This window comes from Engystomops pustulosus, chromosome 6 (genome assembly GCF_040894005.1).
Source record: "Engystomops pustulosus chromosome 6, aEngPut4.maternal, whole genome shotgun sequence".
In the NCBI taxonomy this organism is placed as follows: Eukaryota; Metazoa; Chordata; class Amphibia; order Anura; family Leptodactylidae; genus Engystomops; species Engystomops pustulosus.
The window spans coordinates 19867263-19894659 of record NC_092416.1 but is presented as its reverse complement, the minus strand read 5'-3'; the positions used below and the strand labels follow the sequence as shown (position 1 = coordinate 19894659).

General features: G+C 42.4%; 1 protein-coding gene and 1 long non-coding RNA gene across 2 annotated transcripts; both read left to right on the top strand.

Annotated features, from left to right (window-relative positions):
* The first annotated feature begins 9159 nt into the window (after positions 1-9159).
* Positions 9160-13235, top strand: LOC140065565 (uncharacterized). The gene is made up of 3 exons (XR_011847954.1): positions 9160-9308; positions 9468-9530; positions 12969-13235. It is a non-coding gene; the product is annotated as an uncharacterized lncRNA (long non-coding RNA).
* A 1468-nt stretch (positions 13236-14703) lies between these two features.
* On the top strand, positions 14704-22117 carry LOC140134621 (venom peptide SjAPI-2-like). Its single transcript, XM_072155067.1, has 4 exons — positions 14704-14842; positions 18635-18691; positions 19319-19366; positions 20187-22117. The coding sequence occupies exons 2-4, from the start codon at positions 18655-18657 to the stop codon at positions 20372-20374; spliced, it is 273 nt and encodes a 90-aa protein (XP_072011168.1). The 5' UTR covers positions 14704-14842; positions 18635-18654; the 3' UTR covers positions 20375-22117.
* Positions 22118-27397: the final 5280 nt, after the last annotated feature.

Sequence of the window (27397 nt, the reverse complement as noted above, 5' to 3'; positions counted from 1 at the left end):
ACATCAAGAATATCAACCTAACAAACATGTCAGCAGCCTCGAGGCATTTTCGAGATACTCATAATGGAAGCAGTGACAGTTTTAGATGGCAGGGTATAGAAAAAGTCAAGAGACCGAAAAGGGGGGGAGACCACAGGAAGAAGCTCATGAACAGAGAGACATATTGGATGTTTGTATTAAAAACCACCCAGCCTTTAGGAATGAATCTGAGACAGGATTTGATATGATGTTATAATTAATTACATGTATAAGATTGTTGGATCATCATGGCCGTGAAATATGTGCTTTCTTCCTTTCTTTACCTTACTTAATATTCCGTAGACTGTGCAAGGTTTAATTAAGAATAAAATGTATCTTTTCTTTTTTGCCTTAATGGATATTCCGTAGGCTACGTTAGGGTTTAATAAATAACATCATACAGTCTTTACCATTATTATATCTAACCATGCCTTGGAATATAGTGTTTCCTGTCTATTTCTCTTCTCTAAGCATCATAAACTATATAGCTACTAAACAGATTGTATTATAATTACTGGTTTGTCATATCCATGTTTACTTCATTGCACTGCTAATAGAATCACCATGTTTGTTATCCGCTTTTTTAGGTTTTCGTGAACACTCATTGTGAAACATCAATTTCCTTATCCTAATATCTTGCGTCACATAATCAGTGTCTTTCCATTACCCACCTTACCTTTTTAGTGTGGTTGTTTTTAAACATTTGAAGTTCTTATTGTATTACGATACCTCGCTGCATCATGGTAGGCGTGTCGCAGTCCGATCATGTGATTTCTGTCACGTGACCGTGACGTCACACGCCATTACCGGAGCGGGATCTTTAAATTGACAGTATGTCATTTGAGCTACAGAGACCATGACTAAGCCCTGAGAGAGGGCGAAACGCGTTGGTTATCATACCTGGGCCATCACACGTTTGTAATCTTGCCTATTGTGGATTTTACATGATTTCAAAATACAAGATTTGAATTTTACCTGCATATCCCTGAAGCGCGGACATCATTTTCTTCTTCCTGGAATATGTGCCTGTGGTCCGTGGGGCTGTTTTGGATGTATTTCGCGCTGGGAACCAGTCAAGTTGGAAGGTGAGCAGGAACTTTTGCATCTGTCTTATTCACTCATATATATGTTTCGTGCTGTGTTACTGGGGGCGAGGTGGCTGTATGTAGCTGTGTTACTGGGGATGAGGCGGCTGTATGTAGCTGTGTTCCTGGGGATGAGGCAGCTGTATGTAGCGGTGTTACTGGGGGCGAGGCGGTTGTATGTAGTGGTGTTACTGGGGGCGAGGCAGCTGTATGTAGCTGTGTTACTGGGGACGAGGCGGCTGTATGTAGCTGTGTTACTGGGGATGAGGCAGCTGTATGTAGCAGTGTTACTGGGGATGAGGCGGCTGTATGTAGCTGTGTTACTGGGGATGAGGCGGCTGTATGTAGCTGTGTTACTGGGGATGAGGCGACTGTATGTAGCTGTGTTACTGGGAGCGAGGTGGCTGTATGTAGCTGTGTTACTGGGAGTGAGGCGGCTGTATGTAGCTGTGTTACTGGGGATGAGGCGGCTGTATGTAGCTGTGTTACTAGGGGTGAGGCGGCTGTATGTAGCTGTGTTACTGGGGATGAGGCGGCTTTATGTAGCTGTGTTACTGGGGATGAGGCGGCTGTATGTAGCTGTGTTACTGGGGATGAGGCGGCTGTATGTAGCGGTGTTGCTGGGGGCGAGGCGGCTGTATGTAGCGGTGTTACTGGGGGCGAAGCGGCTGTATGTAGCGGTGTTACTGGGGATGAGGCGGCTGTATGTAGCGGTGTTATTGGGGATGAGGCGGCTGTATGTAGCGGTGTTATTGGGGGCGAGGCGACTGTATGTAGCTGTGTTACTGGGGATGAGGCGGCTGTATGTAGCTGTGTTACTGGGAGCGAGGCGGCTGTATGTAGCTTAGTTACTTGGGGGCGAGGCGGCTGTATGTAGCTGTGTTACTGGGGGGGAGGCGGCTGTATGTAGCTGTGTTACTGGGGATGAAGCGGCTGTATGTAGCTTTGTTACTGGGGTGAGGCGGCTGTATGTAGCGGTGTTACTGGGGACGAGGCGACTGTATGTAGCTGTGTTACTGGGAGCGAGGCGGCTGTATGTAGCTGTGTTACTGGGAGTGAGGCGGCTGTATGTAGCTGTGTTACTGGGGATGAGGCGGCTGTATGTAGCTGTGTTACTGGGGTGAGGCGGCTGTATATAGCTGTGTTACTGGGGATGAGGCAGCTGTATGTAGCTGTGTTACTGGGGTGAGGCGGCTGTATGTAGCTGTGTTACTGGGGTGAGGCGGCTGTATGTAGCTGTGTTACTGGGGTGAGGCGGCTGTATGTAGCTGTGTTACTGGGGGCGAGGCGGCTGTATGTAGCTGTGTTACTGGGGGGGAGGCGGCTGTATGTAGCTGTGTTACTGGGGTGAGGCGGCTGTATGTAGCTGTGTTACTGGGGGCGAGGCGGCTGTATGTAGCTGTGTTACTGGGGGGGAGGCGGCTGTATGTAGCTGTGTTACAAGTACAGTAAACTTTTTTAGCAACTTTACTATAAATTGCTTTAAAGTTTATAAATGTGACAATATTAATTGATCATTGAATTGCAGAAATTCAAATTCTCTGACCCCTGACACCTCCAGCTCAACCCAGCAGGGTCAGAGAACATTATTTAAGGAACCAGACCATTTGATGTTTCCCAGGATTCATAAAAAACCAATCCTTCGGCTTTGGGGTATGGAGAGGGCTGATGGGTTTGCAGCAAACACACGTGATCAGTGCTAGCATGGATTATGCGTGTTAACCCTTTGATTGCCACCCTCTAGGCTGAGATTGTCGCTCCCTGTGATTGTTGCTCCTTGTGAGACCCGACACTGCATATTTGATTAAGATCTGTTACAATGTGCCAGTGGCAAATTGTAATGGATCATGTGTAAAATGTGTTAAATCCAAATACGCTGCCTTACTTTTATATGGCAGTATATGGCATCAATCAGACAGCCTAGGGTTAAAAAGTTTTTTTTTTTTTTAAATTCAAATAAAATAAATAAACAGTAAAAACAATAAGAAATTTAAATAGTAATGTGTTCCAAAATGTCCTATCAAAATATCATTTATTTAAAGGGGCATTCCAGGAATAAGCATAGTTCATATAAAAATGGGCACTCAAAATATAAGCTAATATGTAATTAGTAGTTATTTAAAATTTTGCTCCCCTTAGCAGAAAATGCTGATGACATAGACTGTAATGAAGAATTAAAATGCTACTGGCCCTTTAATCAGTCCGTTAATTTCCTCCGCGCGGTCCGTTGCAGGACAGAAGATGGCTGCTGGTCACATGTCCACATCAAATGTCCTGCACCTGCCTGGGCAGGTCATGTGATCACCACTATGTTTGGCTGTAGTCGGTTGGTTGCAGTGCATCCAGTACGGCCAGTGTTTTGGTGATGGCAGTTACACATCATTACTATGGTAACAGAGCAAGAAAAGCTGTTACATCATGACTGGGAGCAGAGCATAAGAGGGAGGAGGAGGAGTTACTGAGAACTAAAGGATCATGGAACTTGTAGTTTCCAGTGGCGGCCATCTTAGTGATAACTCCACCTACTTTAGAGAGGCTAAAAATGTTGTAAATCATAAAATAAAACTATTTAAGCTCCGTTTTGTGACTAATGACATTGAGTATTGTTGTATTCATTTATTTATATCATCATGGGTTTTTGTGTCAGACGTTCATATTCCCGGAATACCCCTTTAACAGTTATTGCCAGGGTTGAAATCATAACTAAAAATAGGGGCCACATTTCTAAAATGCCACATTTTCTCCCATTTTGCAACATATAAAATTGTAATAAAAAATTATCAAAAGGTCTTACAGTCCCCAAAATGGTAGCTAAGAAAACATCAGCTAGTTCTGCACAAAATTCCACTTCAAACATCTCAGTATGAAAAAGATATTTGTGCCAAAAAAATGGCCAAACTATAATTTTTTTTTTCTACAGAAGGTTTAAATTTTTAAAAAAATGTTTTAAAACACAATAAAACCAAAGAATAAAGGAGAAGTCATTTCTGGAGCAGAGTGAGAACTGTAAAAACCAAACCCACAAGAAAGTGGAACAAATGTGTATTTTCACAAATTTTACTCCATTAAACAAAAACATTTTCCCGTTTCCCAGTACACGGCAAGGAATATTAAACACCGTCACTGCGAGTTACAATTTGTTATGCAGAACACAAGCCCTCACACAGCGCTTTACCTGGTAAAATAAAAAATGTAGAGATTTTTTTTAAGGTGGGGAGAGAAAAATGAAAATGCAAAAATGAAAAAGGGCCAAATGAGGGGAACTATTTAGTTTTTGCTTCGTAGCAGACATTCACTTTTCTACATGAACTTTAGAATTGTGAGAACAAAAAAAAATCACTGGGGGGGGGGAAGGGGTCTATCATTACAATTTGGGGCTTATTTACTAAATGTCCGCGGAGGTCTTTGGGTTTTGCACGCCCGTGACAGGTATTTAACAGGGGATTGTGACGCACGCGATCAGATTTTGGCGCTGCTTCTATGCGACCGAAATGGGGAGAGGACGTGCCGTCGGACGATCTAACTGATTTGGACTGAGCGCAGGATTTAACTTTCAAATTGTGTTGCAAGACCAAGCACTTACATGCACCAGGAAGAAGAAGGTGACCTCCGGGGACCTGAGCGGGGAAGCGACACATGCAGGATATCGGATGCACGATCTTAGTGAATCGCGGCACAGGGCATTATACACGGACAATGCACTTTATGTGAACTCCTCTGGATGGGGAAGTAAATGTGCCCCAATGGTGGTCATTTACTAAGGGCCCGATTCGCGTTTTCCCAACGTGTTACCCGAATATTTCCGATTTACGCCGATTGTACCTGAATTGCCCCGGGATTTTGGCGCATCAGCGCCGGCATGCACGCAACGGAAATCGGGGGGCGTGGCCGAAGGAAAACCCGACCGCATTTAAAAACCAAAAATGTGTCGCTTGGGAAGCGCTTACCTTCACCTGGTCCAGCTCGGTGTATTCCGGCACGTTCAGATGATTTTCAGCACAGCAGCGCCACCTGGTGGACGGCGGAGGAACTACCTTCATAAATCCCGTCCGGACCCGAATCCTGTTCAGAGAACGCGCCGCTGGATTGCGAATGGACCGGGTAAGTAAATCTGCCCCATTGTCTTTGCCTTTTGTGGTGCAGCTGCGTTGGCTTCCATGCTACACAAATTACGGAAAGTAAAACATGTGCCCAAATAAAAATTTGCGCCAAATTGCATATCATGAATTTAGTTCAGTTGTGTGAAAACCAGTCTATGCAAATAACGAATTTGGCGCTATTTTAACCCCTTAAGGATGCAGGTTTTTTTCGCTCATTTCTCGCTCTCCACCTTCAAATATCCATAACTTTTTCATTTTTTCGTGTACAGAGCTGTGTGAGGGCTTATTTTGTGCGTAACAAATTTTACTTTCCCGTGATGTTATTTATTTTAACATGCCGTGTACTGTGAAGCTGGAAAAAAATTCCAAATATGGAAAAATTGAAAAAAAAACGTTCTTGTGGGCTCAGTTTTTTTACGACTTTGACTCTGCGCTCCAAATAACACGTCAGCTTTATTCTTTGGTTCGGTATGATCAATTTATACAGGTTTTATTGTGTTTTAATACATTTTCAAAAATTAAACGAATGTGTACAAAAAAGAATTTTTTTTTTTGCCATCTTCTGACGCTAATAACTTTTTCATACTTTGGCGCACGGAGATGTGTGAGGTGTCATTTTTTGAGAAAGGAGCCGCTGTTTTCATTGCTACCATTTTGAGGTCTGTGCGACATTTTGATCACTATTTATTCCATTTTTTATGTGATATAAAAAGGTGTAAAAGTCGCATTTCGGACATTTGGGCGCCATTTCCCGCCTCGGAGGTCACCACCGGCCGTAACTGTTTTTATATTTTGATAGATCGGGCATTTTGGGACGCGGCGATACCTAATGTGTCTGTGATTTTTACTGTTTATTACGTTTTATATTAGTTCTAGGGAAAGGGGGGTGATTTGAATTTTTAATAATTTATTTATTTATTTATTTTTTAAACTTTTTTTTTTCCTTTTTTTTTCACTATTTCTTAGACCATCTAGGGTACATTAACCCTAGATGGTCAGATCGCTCCTACCATATACTGCAATACTTCTGTATTGCAATATATGGCATTTTTGCAGCTCATTCATTACAATGAGTCACTGGCTCATTGTAACGATTCTGCAGATGCCAGATAGACCCGAGGCTACCATGCCAACCGGTCCCCACCGTCTTTTAAATGCCGGTGGCAACGGACGGGTTAATAGCCGTGATCGGTGCAAGCACCGACCGCGGTTATTATCGGTGGGGGTTTGCTGCAATATGCAACAACCCCCACCCTTGTATGAAGAGGACTCAGCCCGGGAGCCCTCTTCATACATTCCCTACACCTCTGCGCCGTAGAGCTACGGCGCAGAGCGTTAAGGGGTTAAAGTGATTTTTCACTGTCCTATGTTCATTTGGAGCAATGGAAAGTCGCAAAACAACATTTGTACCACAACTGCATCAAAACAACTCCAAAAATATACAAAAAACCCAATTATAAACCCCTTCCCCCCCACTGACTCCAGTTTTCTTTCTTTGAACCTGAAAGAACGTCTTTGGATCTTACACATGTATTTATAAAGTGTCTGCGCCAGTTTCGTATCGCGGCTGCTCTCTGTGTCCGACAAGACAGAAAAACGTGCAACTAAAGGAGCGTTTTAGGGCTTAGCGGAAGTTTGCGACACAATACAGCGATTCTACAGAATTGTGTCACACACTGTATAGTAAAGGTGTAACAAAAAAAAGATGGTGACACTTCCCGTGCAGAACAGAGGGCGCCAGATAGTATGAGACCGTGCGCCAGTTATCAATAATCTGCCGCTCTCTGCACATTCGTGACGAAAACTGCACTTAGTGCAGGATGTGAGAAACCCTTTCCAAAAATTCTGATGTCAAAGTATGTAATATCTTCTTTAAACACTAGGAGGCGCTCTGTCCATTCTGCTATCCATCCACTGTTAAACATAGATAAAGAAATAAAACAAAAAAAAATTTCTCTTGTGAAAAAATATAAGTAAAAAAAAAGCAACCCACAAAAAATAGACATAAACATTGTAATAAAAAATATATAAAAATGAAACAAACAAAAAAATGACTTTAAACATTGAAATAAAAAGAGAAATATAAAAATTACGCAATGCACAAAAAGTAAAACGAAAATTAAAAATAAAAAATTGTAATTCGAGCAAAGCAGTAAATAAAAATGTTCAAAAAACAGAAACAAAATTTTTTTTAAAAAAAGGACAATACAAAATTTGACCCAATGAATCTGCTTTCCCCGGTAACCACAGAGATGATAGGATTCCGGAGTGTGATCTGTTACATAAACAATCCGTTTCATCGCTAATCCTGGTAGAGATAGAAGATTTCATACAATAGGAGGAATTTTCTGCTCTCTTTTAAAAAATGTGAGCAATGTTTATAGCCTGAAGGGAGGGAAAAAAACTCACAGCGAGAACAATCAGTTACAAGTGAGATCCAAAAACTGTATAAGGGCGAGGTACTGTACGAATTATTAGCTCACAATACACGGAATATGTTAAGGTTTAAGGATTCCTATATTGTATTGTGTTACACTCATCACTGCGACAATTTTGACATCGCAGGATGAAGAAAATAGATGAGACACTGGCAGTACATAATAATAATAATAATAATAATAATAATCATAATAGTAATAATAATAATAATAATAATAATAATAATAATAATAATAATAAAAGCAATAAAGATAATAATAAAAATTTAATAATAGTAATAATCGTAATAATAATAATACAAATAATGATAATAATAATAATAATTCTAACAATATTAGAAACTAATAATAAACATAATTATTATTATTACAGTAAAATAATAATAATAATAATAATAATAATGGCATAAAGAAAATAATAAAGATAATAATAATAATAATAGTAATAATAATCATAAAAATAATGATAATAATAATAAACAAAATAACTATTACAATAATAGTAACAGTAATAATAAACATAATAATTACAATTATAATTTAAAAAAACAAAAAAATATATTATCATTATTATTACAAAGAAGCAGCAGAAGAAGAAGAAGCAATTAGAAACTATTATAATACTACTAATAAAAATAACAATAGTAGTAATAGTAAATAATAATAATAATTCCAACAATAATAGTAACAGTAATAATAAACATAATTATTACAGTAAAATAATAATAATAATAATAATGGCATAAAGAAAATAATAATGATAATAATAGTAATAATCGTAATCATAATCAAAAAAATAATGATAATAATAATAAACAAAATAATTATTACAATAATAGTAACAGTAATAATAAACATAATAATTACAATTATAATATAAAAAAACAATAAAAAATTATTATTATTATTATTATTATTATTAAGAAGAGGAAGCAGAGGAAGAAACAATAAGAAACTGTTATAATACTACTAATAAAAATAACAATAGTAGTAATAGTAAATAATAATAATAATAATAATAATAATATGATGCAGCTGGAGGTGTTGATCAGCATTGACTGGACCCGAACTGCAAAATTTATGTCTGTTCCGAACTTTGGCAGTTCAGGTGCCCCAAACCCAACCACCAACTGGATCAGAGGTCTGGGTTCAGGTCCAGCTTAACCCACAGGCAGCAATACAGGCACCGATAGTGGGGGTTCACATTTTGTTGTTCACAGTCGCTCTGGCCCCAGTTGTTACTTGGTGCTGCTACCGGAGGGTCATTGGTCCCAAATTTTCAAGTTCATCAGGACCAGAACTTTAGGTCCACTCATCATTAGAGTTGACATATTGGAGGGACGTGTTGTAAGACCTGAGGTTTCCAGTATAATCTGAGGACCTCCTGAAATTTTCCCAGGGGTCACTGGAGATCTGCAATAATCTTATCCTCCGGGTAGGGATCGTCCTGACCAGGATCGGTGATTATTATCTCTTTGTTGTTTGATGTTATTTTTTGCTTTGTTCTTCTACAAAATACATTCAGCAGCACAATGAGCAGATGATGTAACCTCCGAAGACCACGAAGGGATCCGACACAAAGGAACGAAACCTCTACACAGACAAGTCTTCAGTTTCATCCAGAGTCAAGATGCTGACGGGTCCCCTCTGTATCCTCCTGGCAGCGAGTAAGTAAAAAATACTCAAAGGAGAAAATTATCAATTGTATTGTTTTGTCAGTTGTATTAAAAACACATTTACAGATAAATTCCTAAAAGAACTGAATATTGTTCCTTTATTTCTGCATTAACAATATAATGTAACACATCACTGTCATGTTTTCTCAGTTCTGTCGTGTACATCAACTACTAATTCTGGCAGAGGCGGCTCTACATCTGGAGATTTCTTTGGTAAATATAGTATATCAGAAAAAGTTACATATTTTAATATGTTAAGAATTTAAAGGGGTATTCCAGGAATCAGCATAATTCATATACAAGTGGGCACTCAAAATATAAGCTAATGTGTAATTAGTTGTTATTTAAAATGTTGCTCCCCTTAGCAGAAAATGCTGGTGACATAGACTGTGATGGAGAATTAAAATGCTACTGGCCCTTTAATCAGTCCGTTAATTTCCTCCGCGCGGTCCGTCGCAGAAAAGAAGATGGCCGCTGGTCACATGTCCACATCACATGTCCTGTACCTGCCTGGGCAGGTCATGTGATCACCGCTATCTTTGGCTGTAGTCAGTTGGTTGCAGTGCATCCAGTATGGCCGGTGTTGTGGTGATGGCAGTTACACATCATTACTATGGGAACAGAGCAAGAAAACCTGTTACATCATCACTGGGAGCAGATCATAAGTGGTAGGAGGAGTTACTGAGAACTAAAGGATCATGGAACTTGTAGTTTCCAGTGGCGGCCATCTTGGTGATAACTCCACCTACTTAAGAGAGGCCATAAATTTTGTAAATCATAAAATCATATTATTTTAGCTCCGTTTTGTGACTAATGGCATTGAGTATTGTTGTATTCGTTTATTTATATCATCAAGGGTTTTTGTGTCAGGCGTTCATATTCCCGGAATACCCCTTTAAGCTTGTATATGATTGTACATAGCGGACAGTATTATAGTCAGGCCCGGCGCCAGCATTCGGCCAACCCGGGCAAGGGCCGGGGCCCCGGGGTACTGGGCCCCCGGATCAATTGTACCAGTGTCGCTATAAGACACTGGTACGATTAATCACCATCCGGATAGATCACTCTATGCTGCGGCGGTTTTTCCGAATCCATCGGGTTTTCGTTCGGCCACGCCCCCGATTTCCGTCGCGTGCATGCCAGCGCCGATGCGCCAAAATGCGATCGCGTGCGCCAAAATCCTGGGGCAATACAGGGGAAATAGGCGCAAATCGGAAATATTCGGGTAACACGTCGGGAAAACGCGAATCGGGCCCTTAGTAAATGACCCCCATTGTCTTAGGTGGATTCTCCTTGTGTTAAATTGCACCTGTGCCTGATAGTATAACATTGATCCCTGGTGTGGAGGATGTAACTGTATTTTTATAAAGTCGCAAATTTTTGCGCAAAAAAGTCTAAAACCAGCTGTCTGATAAATCTCCCCCTTTCTTTATATACCGCTTTTGGATATATTGGGGCTCATTTACTAAGGGTCCGAACGAGCATTTTCGTCAGGTTTCCCAATATTTCTGGTTTGCGTGGCCATCGGAAAACCCAACGGATTAGGAAAAACTGCAGAATTTAAAAAACTATTTGTGTTGCAAGATCACGCACTCACATGCACCGGGAAGAAGAAGATGAACTCCGGCGGACTTCAGTGCAGCAGCGACACATGTAGGATATCGGGCGCACGGATTGCAGCCAAAAATCTGTTTTTTTGTTTAAAAAAAAAATGTCTTTCCAGAAAAAAAATAAGAATTGCAATCAGCAGTTTTGTCCATGTGTCCAAATTTTCACAACTTTTGACGTATCTAAGTAAAGCATTTTAAAACCAATTTTTTTGTAATGCATTTTTACATTGCTGTCTAAAATGAACTTTTACATTTTTTTTTTTACACTGAAATTTCTTTCAAGGTGGTGAAGTTCAGACAGGTCAGAGCTGTCTAGTATTTGTGAGTTTTTTGCACTTTTTAGAAAAATCCCAGTTGGCAAATAAAATATTTGCTAAATACTACGAATCCATTAATAAACAGAAGACTGTGCGCCCGATTTCCTGAATGTGTCGCTTCCCCGCTCAGGTCCACTGGAGTTCACCTTCTTCTTCCTGGTGCATGTAAGTGCAATGTATGCGACACAAATTTAAAGAGGACCTGTCACCTAAATTTTCTGCACTAGGAGATGTTACTAAAGTAAGCAGCTCCTAGTGCTTGATCCAATGCCGCAGTGTTAGAATGATAGTGTTACCGGAAACATCCGGTAATGCTATCAAACACTGCGGCGGGGTACAGTGTAATCATCGGACAGCTTGCAAAGCTCTCCGAAGTATTCATGAGGGGGCGGTCCGAGGCGCTGCCTCTTCCCCGGACCGCCCAGCTCGCTCCATAGGCTGGCAGTGACTGCTGCGCGCTAGGCGGCAGTCACCGCCCCTAGCCAAGCTGTCCGACAATTACATCCTACCTCGCCGCAGTGTTTGATAGCGTTACCAGAGGTTTCCGGTAACGCTATCACTCTAACACTGCAGCGTTTGATCAAGCACTAGGAGCTGCTTACTTTAGTAAGCAGCTCCTAGTGCCGATAAATGGGGTGACAGGTCCTCTTTAAATGTTAAATCCCACACGGAGTCTGAATCCGTCGGATCGTCTGATGGCGCCCCCCTGATTTGTATCACAATCCCGGCGCAATCCCCGAAAGGTTGGAAAACCTGCCGAAAATGAGGCCGCAGGACCCTTAGTAAATAATTCCCCAAAAAGTCTCAGAACAAAAAAGTTGCAGATATTTGTACAAACATTTAGGAAAAAGATGGTGACAAATCTCCCCCATTTTCTCTAGTCGGCCATCTTTGTGGAGTATGTGTTGGAGTTTTCTTGAGGTTGTTCATAGTATTTCCAAATGTGGATTATAAGTCACCACCAGGGGCACACGATTGATATTTCCCTTTTTTTTTCTTTATTATTTTATTTTGATTTTTTTACAAACCGGAGCTTGGGAAATCCTCCTTTTTGCCTTCTTTAGTTATTATCAGAGTAAATGTTTTATCCTTTCCCTTTACTAATTTTGGCAGAGGACATAAAGAACTATTATAAGAAGACCATACAGTATAAGTAGTACATGAAAGTACATGGAAGTAATACATATAAGTAGTGCATATAAACAGTACATATACTTGTTTGCAGAGAGATTCTGTAGTAAGTCCTGTAGTTGTGCGGCGCCAATATCTCAATATTCATAGTCACTGTAATATTTTCTTGATACGTTGGGGGTCATTTACTAAGGACCTGATTCGCGTTTTCCCGACGTGTTACCCGAATATTTCCGATTTACGCCGATTTCCCCGGGATTTTGGCGCACGCGATCGGATTGTGGCACATCGGCGCTGGCATGCACGCAACGGAAACTGGGGGGCGTGGCCAAACGAAAACCCGACGGATTCGGAAAAACCGCCACATTTAAAACAAAAAATGTGTCGCGGAGCTTGCACTTACCTTCACTCAGCCCGGCTCGGTATACTCCAGTGCGTTCCGGGGAAATTCAGTGCAGCAGCCTTAATAAATCCCGGCCGGACCCGAATCCAGCGCAGAGAACGTGCCACTGGATCGCGAATGGACCGGGCAAGTAAATCTGTCCCATTCTTTTAACATTGCACTAATGTTCATTATCTTTGATTATCCTCAGATTGTGGAGTTAATGGAACTTTCTATCTGTGTAAGCCCTGCCCCGAGGATTGCAGATCCACCCCCAAACCCTGCTATGAGAAGTGTGGCTACGGCTGTTACTGTCTACCAGGCTATGTCCTGGAATCCCCCGCGTCTGATAGATGCATCCTTCCAAAAGATTGTGTGCGAAGGCGGCAATAAAGAAGTCATGAAATGTCCGAACCTTTCTTCATCATTTATCCTTGATCCGTTATTCCAGAATATTCCGGAATGTATTCTGGAGAGGATATCTCACGCTTATTGCTCACTTTAATAAAGATCTATACAAGAAATGTATCTCCTTGTATCCTTCATCGGGCGCTGTACCAACACCCTCCTATCATTATATTCCGGCTTCTATTGTCAGATGGGTGGAGCCAGGGTAAAAAAAATATGCAAATAAAATAGTTTCATTGGTTATACATTACCCAAACGAAGAATCCGAAAGGTATGAAGAATTCCTGATTAATTGGAAAGCAGGACTAAGCATTTCAGGAACATACCGTTTCCTTCTTCAGGTTCTCAACATATTATTCATTTACAAACAGACTCCCAGCACTTGTCCGCAAAGCCGTTGTTCTGCACGTGCACAGTAATTCCGGCTTTGCGCAACCGCTGGCCTGTGTTTTGTGCATGTGCAGGACTCCAGCTTCACGGACGAGTGCTGTAGAGGTCTGGGCAGGAGAATCAAAGATGCTACTGGGGTGTGGAGTAGCTGTGCAGTGTAGCCTCAGCTCCAGCTACTCCACGCCCCAGTAGCCTCTATGATCCTCCGACCCAGACATCTTCAGCGCGCAGCTACACTGAGCTGTGCACACTTGTAATAAATAATAATAAATAAATAATTCTTTATTTATATAGCGCACACAGATTACGCAGCGCTGCACAGGCATATCAAATTGGTCCCTGTCCCCATGGGGCTCACAATCTAAACAATCTGAAGTGTGGGAGGAAACCGGAGTACCCGGAGGAAACCCACGCAAACACGGAGAGAACATACAAACTCTTTACAGATGTTGACCTGGGTGGGATTCGAACCCAGGACCCCAGTGCTGCAAGGCAGATGTGCTACTCACTCAGCCACCATGCCGCCCCACTTGTGTGAAAATCCGTCGTTCTGCGCGTGCACAGTAACTCCGGCTTTGCGCAACCGCTGGCTTGTGTTTTCTGCATGTGCAGGACTCCAGCTTTGTGGCAAGTGCTGAAGTTGTCTGGGTAGGAGGATCAAAGAGGCTACTGGGGCATGGAGTAGCCGTGCCGTGTAGCCTCAGCTCCGGCTACTCCACGCCCCAGTAGCCTCTTTAGAAAATTTGCATATTACCCTGATTAAAGATTATAAAAGATAGAGGGGAGCAAAGGATTTACCCTAAAAAAGGGCTATCCTTACATAAGTTAGATGCACCTACCACCGGATCTACCGTAATAGGTAGATCCTTGGTGGTAGGTTTCCTTTAAGTAGACGGCACCTGTTTTTAAGCATAACATAACATAGAATTGGACATGCAACTTTGATAGGGCAAAAGTAACAAAAATTACCCCAATGCAGTTAATATTTTTTTTCAGGTTGTCTAACTTTATGGAAGATTTGAGTCGTGAAAAGTGCCAAAAATGAGCCTGGGCATGTTTTCTACCTCTGCAGATTATTCCTGAATAAACTTGTCTCTGAAGCCTCCACTTAGGTAATTGGACTCATAAATGACTCACTATATGCGCATCAGGAGGACGATCCATACGTTCCGCTCCCTCCCCGTTTCGCCTGGGAATGCGGCACTCGCTCTTCTGGTTTCCGGGTAGAAATACTGGAATGTGCAGCAGTGCAGGCGACGTCTAAGTGTAGACCGATCTCTGACGAGCGTAAGTAACAACAATCACTTTCTTCACTTTTTACGTCTTTTAGAAAATGATAGGTCTTAGTCATTAGGAAGAAAAGTTCTGCAATACTCTGACGTTACTGGGGAAGGAAATAGATCTGAGTAATAGTATGGTAAGTTATATCCAGCCTATTCAACAGAATCTTCAGGAGGACAACCCAAAAGCCAATGCCACGCCCAATAATCCTGGTCAAGGATTAGGATGATTATAACCTGATCTCTAAATCTAGACGTCTCCTGTTCCAAGGAGAAATCATTGGAGGTGTAGTATTTGGTTAGTAATGTCAGAAGAACCAATGGTTACCTTGGTACACCAGAGTCCAAACCTACCAGGCCAAAGTGGAAATAATGAGCTTGGAATTGTGGGTAAGGGGGTTGGGTGTCAATGTGGAACAGCTTTAGTCCAGGCTAATCCAACACAAGGACATTATTTTGAACAGGTAAGGTAGACAGCACCTTATAGGGTAGAAATGGGAATCATATTGGGTGGTTGGACCACTTACACTTATATGTTTGTCCGACAAAGTGGAGATTGTGTACTGTTCTTTTTATATTCAATTTGTAGAAAATATGTAAACGGGCCTGAGGGGCTCTCGGGGTCTCAACGGAGCCCCTACCCACTCTGCCGTCTTTTAAATTTGTTCATTCCTCCAGGATCATGAAGAATGCCATGATCCAATCCTACTTCATGCAGAGAGCCAACATCAGCCACAGTAGGGGCCGGATGAAATGTCCAGCCTCAACCTGGAGGAGGGAGAAAAGACAAAACAGCGGGTAGGGGCTCTGTTAATGGCCGGAGAGCCCCTCAGGTTCATTTACCTATATTCTAAAATGCTTGTCTCTACAAATTGCACATGACTGGACTCCAATTCATCGGATGAAGTGTTAGGAGTCGACAATCAGGAATTCTGATGATAGATTTTCTTTAAATATATTGAGACCCCAGACTAATAATAATAATAATAATAATAATAATAATAATATTAGTAATAATTTATAATATTAGACCCCAGACCAGACTCCTATATCTATAACAAACCTAGACCAGACCGTCATATTTATATCAGACCCCAGACCACTTATAATAATATTAGACCCCGGACCACCTATATTCATATCAGAGCTGAAAAAAAGACCCCAATTTATTACAACTCCTTAGAATACGCTCTGAACCCTTTTTTAATCAATTCCAGACCTCAAACCACCTTCTTATATTGATATTAGTTTCAAGACCTCTAAATAAAATTCTAACCCATAGAAAAGAGATCATTAATATGTTCAAATACCTCATAATAATGTGATATCCTGGACCATATCTGTAATGAACCTGTCCAGCAACAGCACAAGCACAACCAGGCTTGGCGCTAGCTGTCAGACTAGGTAAGTGGTGGTGAACTCACCTTGCGGGCTAAGGCCCTGCCTAAAGCAGATAAACTGCCCTGATAAGGGCAAACCCACTATCAGGAACCTAACTGATGGTCCCTGAGCGACCCTACAAGATGACAGGGAAGACTTACTTTGTCTGGCAGCTGCTGGATGGTGGAGAGGTAACAGGAATTTATGTATAGACCAGTGTTTGAGCTGGTACACACAAAAGTATAGAATCTTAAAGAAATGGAATGGTCTGTAAGTGTAGCAGAAGTCAAATACACAGAATAGTAAACAAAGCAATAGCACTAGATAATAAGAGATGACTGAATGACCAGCACCCTCTGAAGGAACTGGGCAGAATATGTAGGGAGTAATGGACACCACCCCCAGCACTGACTGGTTCAGCCGTCCATCACTGAAGCTGCAGACAAAACAAGCTCAAACATACATCTAGCTTTCCATAAAGAAAGATCCTGAAAGGGAGCTGTCACTCACAGGCAACTCTGGATGTGGTTTTCATGTACAGAAGCCCGAAACCTGATCCCATTCAGGGTTATTAGCGAGTTCTGACAATATCCCTTTAGAAAAGGTTCCAGTGATTTTGTGATGACATAACATGTGACTGCTACAGGCAATTACTTGCCTCACCAATAACGGTCGGCTTGGCAAGCCATTTCTGGAGCTTGTAAATCGGGAACATCTGGGATCCTGGGAAGAACTGGCATGGGAGTGGCAGGGATCATAAAATAAAATTACAATGTCACTTATGTTTTACAATCATCATCAGTTTTTAGGAGGTGTCAAGTGACGCAGGGGGAAAACATGATCGGTGACTGGGCACCGGAGTAATAAAATTGTGGTCAAATTGAAATTGAGTTTCTAGGTCAGTGGCGGCCATTAATGCTATTTACAAACTGACTATTATGGTGACCCGCTAGGGCAATATATAAATTAGCTTAAGCCAAAGGGAATCAGAGATAATAGTCACACTTTGCCCTGATACCCGAGAGGACCAAAAGTCCCTTCTACCCAATAAGAAGACCAATTACGGCACATGGTAAGAGGAGACTGTGTAATAGATTTAGTTTGATGAAAATAGTCCAATAGTCCAGCTGAGGGGGGAGGGGGGGGGGTTATCCAGCTCACATGTCTCATATCACAATGATCAGATCAAGACTAAGGCTTGTTGCCGAAACGCGTTGATCAGTACATTGCATTATATTGTATCCATGGGAGTGTGTTTTTCTAAAGAATAAATATTGGAGAAGATATTGAATCTCCGAGTGCTGGACCTATTTTCTTTTTGGCGTGAGATTTAGCTTGATGCCCCGTTTCTTCTACTCGTTGGATTATTTGGCCTTCTCATTGCCTCTCATGCTTGGCTTAGGCTGTCTCCATATTAGATCCTAGGACTTGCTGGACATTAAGGTGGCACAGATGTAGGAAAAGACAGTCAATGTTATATCAGATGCAGAGATGAAACAATGGGGCTTGACTGAGGGTGGACATAATCAGGTGGCCTTCCGATAACTCAATACTGGACCATATATTTCCAGTAGTAGACAACTCTGTTTAGAGGCTACTAGGGTCTTTTCATAGAGGTTTATGGATGGAGGGCCCAAAGGACATTTTTATCTAATGGTCTATGCTCACCAACCACCAGTACCTTGAGGGCTCACCAAACACCACTACTTACAGAGCTCACCAGTACCTTCAGAGCTCACCAACCACCACTACTTACAGAGCTCACCAGTACCTTCAGAGCTCACCAACCACCACTACCTTCAGAGCTCACCAGTACCTTCAGAGCTCACCAACCACCACTACCTTCAGAGCTCACCAGTACCTTCAGACCTCACCAACCACCACTACCTTCAGAGCTCACCAGTACCTTCAGAGCTCACCAACCACCACTACCTTGAGTGCTCACCAACCACCACTACCTTGAGGGCTCACCAGCCACCACTACCTTGAGTGCTCACCAACCACCACTACCTTGAGAGCTCACCAACCACCACTACCTTGAAAGCTCACCAACCACCACTACCGTGAGGGTTCACCAGCCACCAATACCTTGAGTGCACACCAACCACCACTACCTTGAGTGCACACCAACCACCACTACCTTGAGTGCTCACCAACCACCAGTACCTTGAGTGCTCACCAACCACCACTACCTTGATTGATCACAGACAACGAGTGCCTTGAGTGCTTACAGACTGACACTGGATGGGGTTTAGATCTCCCTATGTTAGAAGGACATGGCTGAATAGAAATGTTCTGGAGAACCATCAACGCTTTTCCATCTCTTGACAATCCCAACATTTTCAGAATGGTTCTCTCCATTCCTTACACCTCAAATAATATTTGTTATTTCTTATCTTTATTTTTATTTTTGTTACAGTTCACAGAAAATTTTAAAAAATGCTTAAACCCATCACAATCCTGTTCATCGCTCTGGGTAAGTTCTATAAACAGATACTGAAAGCTAAAAGCAAAACCTATAGGACATTTACCACAAGGAGAATGAATCAAGCACACTTACATGAAAGTGAGTGCCTCAGGATTAGCTCTTTTTTTAGCTTCTTATGTTCTTGTTTTTACATAAAAAAGGATTTGAAAATTATGCAAATGATCTTCAGGGGTTCTGGGCTCCATAGATATAAATTGAGCCTTTTTTTGTAAAAACAAGGGCATACAAAGCTAAATTTGAGTAAATCCCCTTGTCTGTTCTCTCCGTGTTTTAGTGGGTTTCCTCCAGGTCCTCTGGTTTCCTCCCACACTCCAAAACATACTGGTAGGTTGATTAGATTGTGAGCCCCATTGGGGACAGGGACCGATTTGGCAAACTCTGTTTAGCGCTGCGTAATCTGTGTGTGCTATATAAATAAAGAATTATCATTATTATTGGGGGGCACACACTTGCATGTAAGTGTGCTTGGTTTACAATCCTTGATCCTGGTGGTAGATTTCTTTTAATATAATATGTAACATTTGATGTAATGGGGGCAAGTCATGAACTGCACCCTATCACTTCCCAAATTACTGCTGTGTTATTTTTATTAATTATGCTTTTTTTTTTTTAAAGTGCTGAGTTCTATGTGTGTCCTGAATCATGGGAAACATGGAAAAGCAAGTAAGTAATTAGTATTAAATGATAGTATGACTGTGAATATAATAACTGGAGCCATAGTAGCAGTTCCTATAATTCAAGTATTTGGCATAAGTTTAGTGTGTGTGCTGGAAAAGTTCCCTGTGTATATGCTAAACGTGTCCATAGGCTTATAGTGGCCTTTTTGCCTACATTTGCGCAGTATACATCACATTTAGCAAACAAAACACTAGATGCAAAAAGTCTGCACTATATGATCCTGCTACTGCAGGAGAGAGCGCAGTGTACACTCAGCAGAAACCATAATTACCTATGGTGGACGGATGTGATAGTATGGCCTCCATCACCAGCCTCCACTGGGCATATGCTGTGATGGAACAGTCTATATAAGAACAGTTACATCATTTGGGAAACACCGTGAACCTTAAGTGATTCACTGCTGTCAATGTTCAGGGTGTATCCCAAATGATTCAACTGTTGAAACTGTCCTTATATAGACTGTTACATCACTGGGGAAACACCCACAGTGGAGGCTGGTGATGGAGGCCATACTGTCACTTCCGTCCCCCATAGGCTGTTATGTTCTCGGCTGAGTGTACACTTCACTCTCCTTCAGGAGAAGGATGATATAGTGCAGACTTTTTGCTTCTAGTGTTTTCGGCTGGAGGCGACATATACTGAGCCAATTGGGTCAAAAAGGAGTCCCCTATCTGCTGTTATAAGTCGATGCCATGCCCCCTTCTATCAGGAAGTTGATGCACTGGTGTCACCCCTTTTATATAGTCATTTGGCATTGTGTACACATATCTACATAAACCCATTTCAATCTTTCTGTTTCTCATAGATGAGAGGTGCCATTTGCAGCACCAAGTTCGGCAAGAATGTGGAAGCTCCTGCCCAAGGAACTGCGAGAACTATGGGAAGGCTCAAGGCTTCTGCCCCATGAAATGTGTATCCGGCTGCTTCTGCCGCATTCCCTACATATTTTATAGAGGCTCAACTGGAATCTGCGTCCTCCCAAAAAATTGCTGAGATTGTCACTAGTGAGGTGTAATACATGATGTGGTGTCTATGGAGGTGCAATGTCTACTAAGCTTTTGGAGGAACATTGGGGCACATTTAGTAAGAGCAGTCTGTACTATGTGCAGTGTCCTATGTATAATGCAGGGGGCGCCAGATTCAGGATTCCGGATGAATGTTCTTCATGAATCTGGAGCCCCCTGCACTGCCCCGACAGAGTGCACCACTTTTTTTTTTTGGTGCACTTTTAACATGGAGCGTGTAACACAATTCTGTCCGACTTTACATGGAGACTAGTGCAGCGGCTCCACAAAATGGTGACACGCGACACAATTGTGGGGCGGACACTTCTTAAATACCTGTGCAAGCAGTTTGTACCTAAAAGAACGTGCAAAGCCCGACAAAAAACTGGTGCATAAATGACTGTTTACGGGGCACATTTACTTAGGGTCTTGTACTGCACTATCGTTGGATATTCCGATGCCGGCTTGGAATTGGGGGGGGGGGGGGGAGGCGTCGGACTAAGCGCAGGATTTAACATTTAAATTGTGTCGCAAGCCCAAATACACCGGGAAGAAGCAGGTGAACTCCGGGGGACCTGAGCGGGGAAGCGGCACATGCAGGATATTGGCTGCACAATCTTAGTGAATCGCAGCAGAGTGCATGATTGTCGGACATTCCGGATCGGGGATCGCGACGTGGACGGGTAAGTAAATGTGCCCCTTAGTGTCTGCTGAGGAACAATGGCCCATATTCATGAAGATCGGAGTTCGGACTCAAACATGAATGCACATTATTGTGCAGCAGCGACACAATACTAGCCCAAACACTTCATAAATACATGTGCAACCCGTTTGCCACAAAGCCTGAATCTAGCGCCCCCTGCGCTATACAAAGGTAGCTGCACATAGTACACACTGCACTGTTCTTAGTAAATGTGCCCCAATGCTTACTGAGGAACAATGTCTGCTGATGGGCAATGTCTGCTGCTGGGCAATGTCTGCTGATGGGCAATGTCTGCTGAGGAGCTACCTCTACTAAGGTGCAATGTCTGCTTATGAGCAATTTCTGCAGACAAGCATTATCTGCTGACAAGCAATGTATACTGCGCTTATCAACCCCTCAGCAACTCATGGATCTGAGAACCCATTCAGTCTGGTGATGAGCGCTGTATAAAGGTCGGGTCACTGTGACTTTCCTATTGTATTTACACAGCAAACAAATGTCTGATTAACATGAAAAACTCTATTTGGATTTCTATTAGTTACTCGCTTTTCCATGCACCTTGTCCTCTGACATCATTGTGCCCACCAAGACTCTATGGGGGTCATTTATCTTTTTCTTCCGTTGGTGCTTTTGCGCCTTTTTGCTGCGTAATGGCTGTTGTGCAGCGATTTTGCGTTTTTTTTTGTTACGCCTCAATTCGCTGTGTTTTGTTGCGTCCTATTTGTCATTACATTGCGCCTTTTTACAGATGTTTATTTACTATTGCGCCTATATTGGTGCAAATAATTGCGCAATAACACGCCAGTCCTCACCAATGCTTAGTAAAGGCAATGGTATGATTTGCGCAACAAACTCCGCCTTTTGCAAAAATTTGCGCCTAATAAGGCTAATAAAAAATAGAAGGGGGAAATAAGATAAATGACCCCCTATATGTGTCACATGCTAAAGGGGCAGATTTTCCCCCAAATAACTTTACATTTTCTTAAAGTTTTGCAAAAGTTTTATAATAAAAATGCTAATTAAAATGTAGTAACCTTTGTACATGTGTACCCAGGTGTATCTGGTATCTTCAGTAATTGTACTGTAATACCGTCATATAGTGTATGCAGAATACCTGCACACAGGACCCAAAGACTGCAAATCATTTTATAAATATATGTTTAGAATATCTTAGTGTAGTCACATAATACCGTTATACGATAAGTGATGTCACAGTACAGGGATCATACACACAGTCAGGGGCGTAACAATTGGGCCCGTTAGGGGGGGCCCGCACCAGCACACTGCAGCACAGCAGTAACAGGGGCAATTTAATGGAGCCCCATTTGCTGTGCTGACTAGGCCCATCCACTTACTTGTCCTGCCCGCCTGACTCCTGGACAAGCTGCCTGTGCTCCACCATTGACACCTGTCCTGCCTGTCGGCAGTAACGGCCAGCCAGCCTGCTCCCATGTCCCACCCCCAAGACCCGTCCACTCGCACTGCCCGCCCCCCATGACCCGCCCACCCCCATAGCCCGCTCCCAAGGCCCACCAGCCTGCTCCCACAGGCCCACCCACGGCCATGTCCTACCGCCTGCTGCCACGGCCGCTGACCGTGTTTCTATTAAACAACAAAAGTTAGAGGCTTCTAAAGTTACATTCTACCTGCAACCACTAAACTTGACTCATTTCATATGAAAATGAGGGGAGAAGAATCATAATTGCATGAATTTGGAGGAGATTTTTTTTAGGTAAACAGTTGGGATTTCACATAAAGGAGGAAATTCTAGGAAGAACATTTTATCCCGTGAGGATACGAGTAGTAAACAGGTTCCCTTTAAGACTGAAACTGCTAACTATTCGGTGGAAACGCCTTTGTGCCTTGAAGATATTTCTGGATGATGAAAACTATACTGAGACTGCCCCTTTCAGATATTGCTGAACTATGTCGAAATTGAAAACCATATGGAGACCGCCCCGTTCAGATTTTGCTGGAACAGATACTCATCCATCATGTAAGTGAAAGCCTCCGGATACAATGTGCTGCATCCAATGGTGCTGGAGGATGCAGAGAATTTTACATGGCGTTCCACATTATTGACACGCTAACCCTCCATCTGAGGTGGTGCTGGTGCCGCTGCTACGTTGGTGACTTCTTCCTCCTCAGCCTCGTACTGCCTATAAGCCCTCAATGTCAGATGAGAACTCTCCCAGTAGTGTCTCTACATTTTTCTACCACGCTCCACATTTTCTTTTCTATTCAATACAATACAATACAATACGATAGAATACAATACGATACAATACAATACAATACGATACGATACAATACGATACAATACAATACAATACAATACAATACAATACAATACAATACGATACAATACAATACAATACAATACAATACGATAGAATACAATACGATACGATAGAATACGATACAATACAATACGATAGAATACAATACGATACGATAGAATACGATACAATACAATACAATACGATACGATACAATACAATACAATACGATAGAATACAATACAATACGATACAATACGATACAATACAATACAATACGATAGAATACAATACAATACGATACGATAGAATACGATACAATACAATACAATACGATACGATAGAATACAATACAATACAATACAATACGATAGAATACAATGCAATACGATACGATAGAATACAATACGATACAATACAATGCAATACGATACGATAGAATACGATACAATACAATAAAATACGATACAATACGATACGATAGAATACAATACGATACGATAGAATACGATACAATACAATACAATACGATACAATACAATACAATATGATACAACACGATACAATACGATAGAACTTTATTCATCCCCTGGGGGGGGGGGGGATTGTTTTGTACATTGTGTTCCCGCACTTGTTACACACAGGCTTTATGTTACAGTTACATACATACACTATGAGAGGCGCGTTCTTACATGTTGCTAGTTCCTTAGTTACAAACAGTTACAGGACAGGACAGGTTATTAAGATTACATAAGGTAAACCAATTACAGTATGAAATACAGAAGTATCATAGTTTATACGACGGAAAAAAAGACACATGTTCTCCACGTTCAAACAAGGAAGGGAAAAGATTGGATGAGGAAGGGATTTAGGGGAAACAATTCTATATAACATAACCATTAGAGATGAGCGAGCACTAAAATGCTCGGGTGCTCGTTATTCGAGACGAACTTTTCCAGATGCTCGAGTGCTCGTCTCAAATAACGAGCCCCATTGAAGTCAATGGGAGACTCGAGCATTTCTTAATAAAACTGAACAGTAAAAGAACAGTGTAAAAAAAAAAAATCCAGATGTTTGCAGATGTTTTCCTTGTAAGAACACATTGAAATAACACTATTCTTCACTTTCCAGGTGTGCGCACGTGTCTCCCGCTAAGTTAGGAGATGTGCACGAACATCTGGAATGTGAAGAATAGTTTTCTTTCAATGTGTTCTGCACTTAAATGCTCCTGTGTTCACTGTTTTTAATGTTTTAATTCTATTCTTCACTTTGCAGGTGTGCGCGCGTGTCTCCCGATAGGTTCGGAGATACGCCCGCACATCTGCAAAGTGAAGAATAGTGTTATTTCAACGTGTTCTTACAAGTAAAACATATGGAAACATGTGTAATATTTTTTTTTTACAATAAAAATACTTTTATTCAATTTATTTTATTAATTTACTGCTCGATCTCGAGCCGGCGAGATACTCGTCCGAGTAACGAGCCGGTCCGAGTATGCTAATACTCGACCGAGCAGTATACTCGCTCATCTCTAATAACCATCAATGTTATTTAGGTGTAAAAAGGCATCTAGACCCTTCTTGAAGCTCTCTGCTGTCCCTGCTGTGACCAGCGCCTGAGCTCGGCTATTCCACAGATTGACGGTTCTCATAGTAAAAAAGCCCTGTCGCCTCTGGTGATTAAACCTTGTTTTCTCCAGACGGAGACAGTGCCCCCTCGTCTTTTGATTTGATTTAATCTGAAACAACTTTCCCCCATATTTTTTGTATGGACCATTCATATATTTATATAAATTAATCATGTCCCCTCATAGTCGTCTCTTTTCCACACTAAATAAATCTAGTTGTATTAATCTTTCCTCATAACTGAAACCCTCCATACCCCTTATCATTCTTATGGCTCTAGTGACTATAACAGATAGACACGTATCTTTTTGTTGGTTTTATAGCTGACAACGAAGCAATCAAAATGAAAACCGTATAGAAAAACAGAAGGCAAATAATAATAGTGACACGCATCTGCAAACATGCAATAATCTGGGAGAGTGTAGAATGAGTAAAACATAACAATTGCATAAACCATATAAAGAAAAACGGTCACAGGATCAAAATAATGTTCGAGGGATAAATTTGAGATGGAGGGTGGGGTACGAGATACATGGGATATCCAGGGGGACCAGGTTCTAAGGAGTTTGCTATGCAGCGTATTTGGAGTTCCTCGGAGACACCTCTTCCAATCAGTGTTGGACTGGCCCACCGGAGAATCAGAGGATCCTCTGGTGGGCCCAGACTCTAACCCCATACAGGACCCCAGAGGTCTGGCAGAAGACATCCAAATTTGAAGGCTACTAGGGTTTATTTTTTAGGATTGATGAACAGTGCGCCCCCAGGATAATTTTATCTGATGGGTCCAAGGACCTTCAGTCCTACATCTCTTCCAACCATTGGTGAACTGGTGGTTAGTCGATCTCCAGTGCAGGGGTATTAATGTTTTAGCTGCGATTGGTAGGTAAGACCAGAGTGGTTTATCATAACTCCAGCCAGGGATAGTAGGGGGTGGGTTCAGTATCACAGTTTTGGGGTGAAGGGATGGGACATCCGGAAAAATTTGTGTCGCACAGTTTCCACAGATTTCCAGAATGGGCAGATAAACTTGCAATCCCACCAGATGCATTTGAAGGTTCCCTTATGTTGTAGGCAGCTCCAGCAGGTATCGGGGATGTGGTGTAAGATGGACGGTGTCCTGTACCAGATTATAACGTGTTTGATGGAATCAGGAATTTTATGTTATCCTTATAGTGGGGATCTATCAGGGTGGCCATCCGGTAATTAGTGGCTGTGCGGACACTGGAGCTTGTAGCGGCTCATCTGAGTCAGGTGTCAGGTGACAAGGTCGAGCTCCTCCTCCACATCACCCCAGCCATGCTCCAGTGACACCCCTAATCTGCTGTAAGTGGCACCCTACTCCTCCTCTTCCTCTAAGTGCTTGACTGTCCCTATCTCAGGTCACAGCCTCTCCTTGTGTGGCCTACCAAGCTGCAATGACACTGCGGCACATGACCCTGCCCGGCCAATCCAGACATGTCCATACTGGATGCTTGGGGCTTAAATCTGGTTGATGGGCTACTCAGAAGCCCCTCAACCAGCTTTACCCATGAGATGAATACTAAACTCGAATACAGATGAACACAGAACACAAATCTTTGCTTGGGTGCAGGGACCCTCAATCCGTGATGCTGGGCACGTACCCATACCATGTGGTTCAGGTCCAATCATCAAAAGTAGCAACACCTAAACCATGAACACCCATAATGCAGCGAAAACCCACCTTAAGGTGCATTCACACCAACGTGTGCCTGCCCCGCCTTAGCTGGATGGCCATACGGCGGTGCACTGGAGAAGAGGAGGGGTGAGCTCTCACCTCTCCATAGAATATAATGCTGTGCGGCCGTTCTCACGGCATAAGATCGAGTTGCTATATCTAATTTGTGGTTTCGGCTCACCGCACCAAGCCCGGGCGCCATAGCCGTCTAAGGGGGACGTATATCATGCGGCTGGATGTACGTTCCCCTGGTGGTCGTGTGAATGCTCCCTTATATTGAGAGCGCTCAGCCCGTGAGTCCTCTCTATACTCCCCCAATGCTCCCTATCCCGAGTTGGGTCCCTGAGGGGATAAGGAGTGATACAAAGGGGCTCATTTACTTACCCGGTCCTGTCGCGATCCCGGTGCACATTCTCCGGCATGGATTTGGGTTCTGCAGGGATTCACTAAGATCGTGCGCCCGATATCCAGTAGGTGTCACTGCTGCGGTGAGGTCCGCCGGAGTTCACCTGCTACTTCCCGATGCTTGATCTTGCGACACATTTCATTTTTTCAAATTCCGCGGTTTTTCCTAATCTGTCGGGTTGTCCGACGGCCCCACCCCCCGATTTCTGTCTCGTGAAAGCCGGTGCGATTGCACCAAAATCCGGTCGCGTGCACCAAAATCCTGGCGGAATTCGGCGCAAAACTGAGAAATTTGGGAAACCCA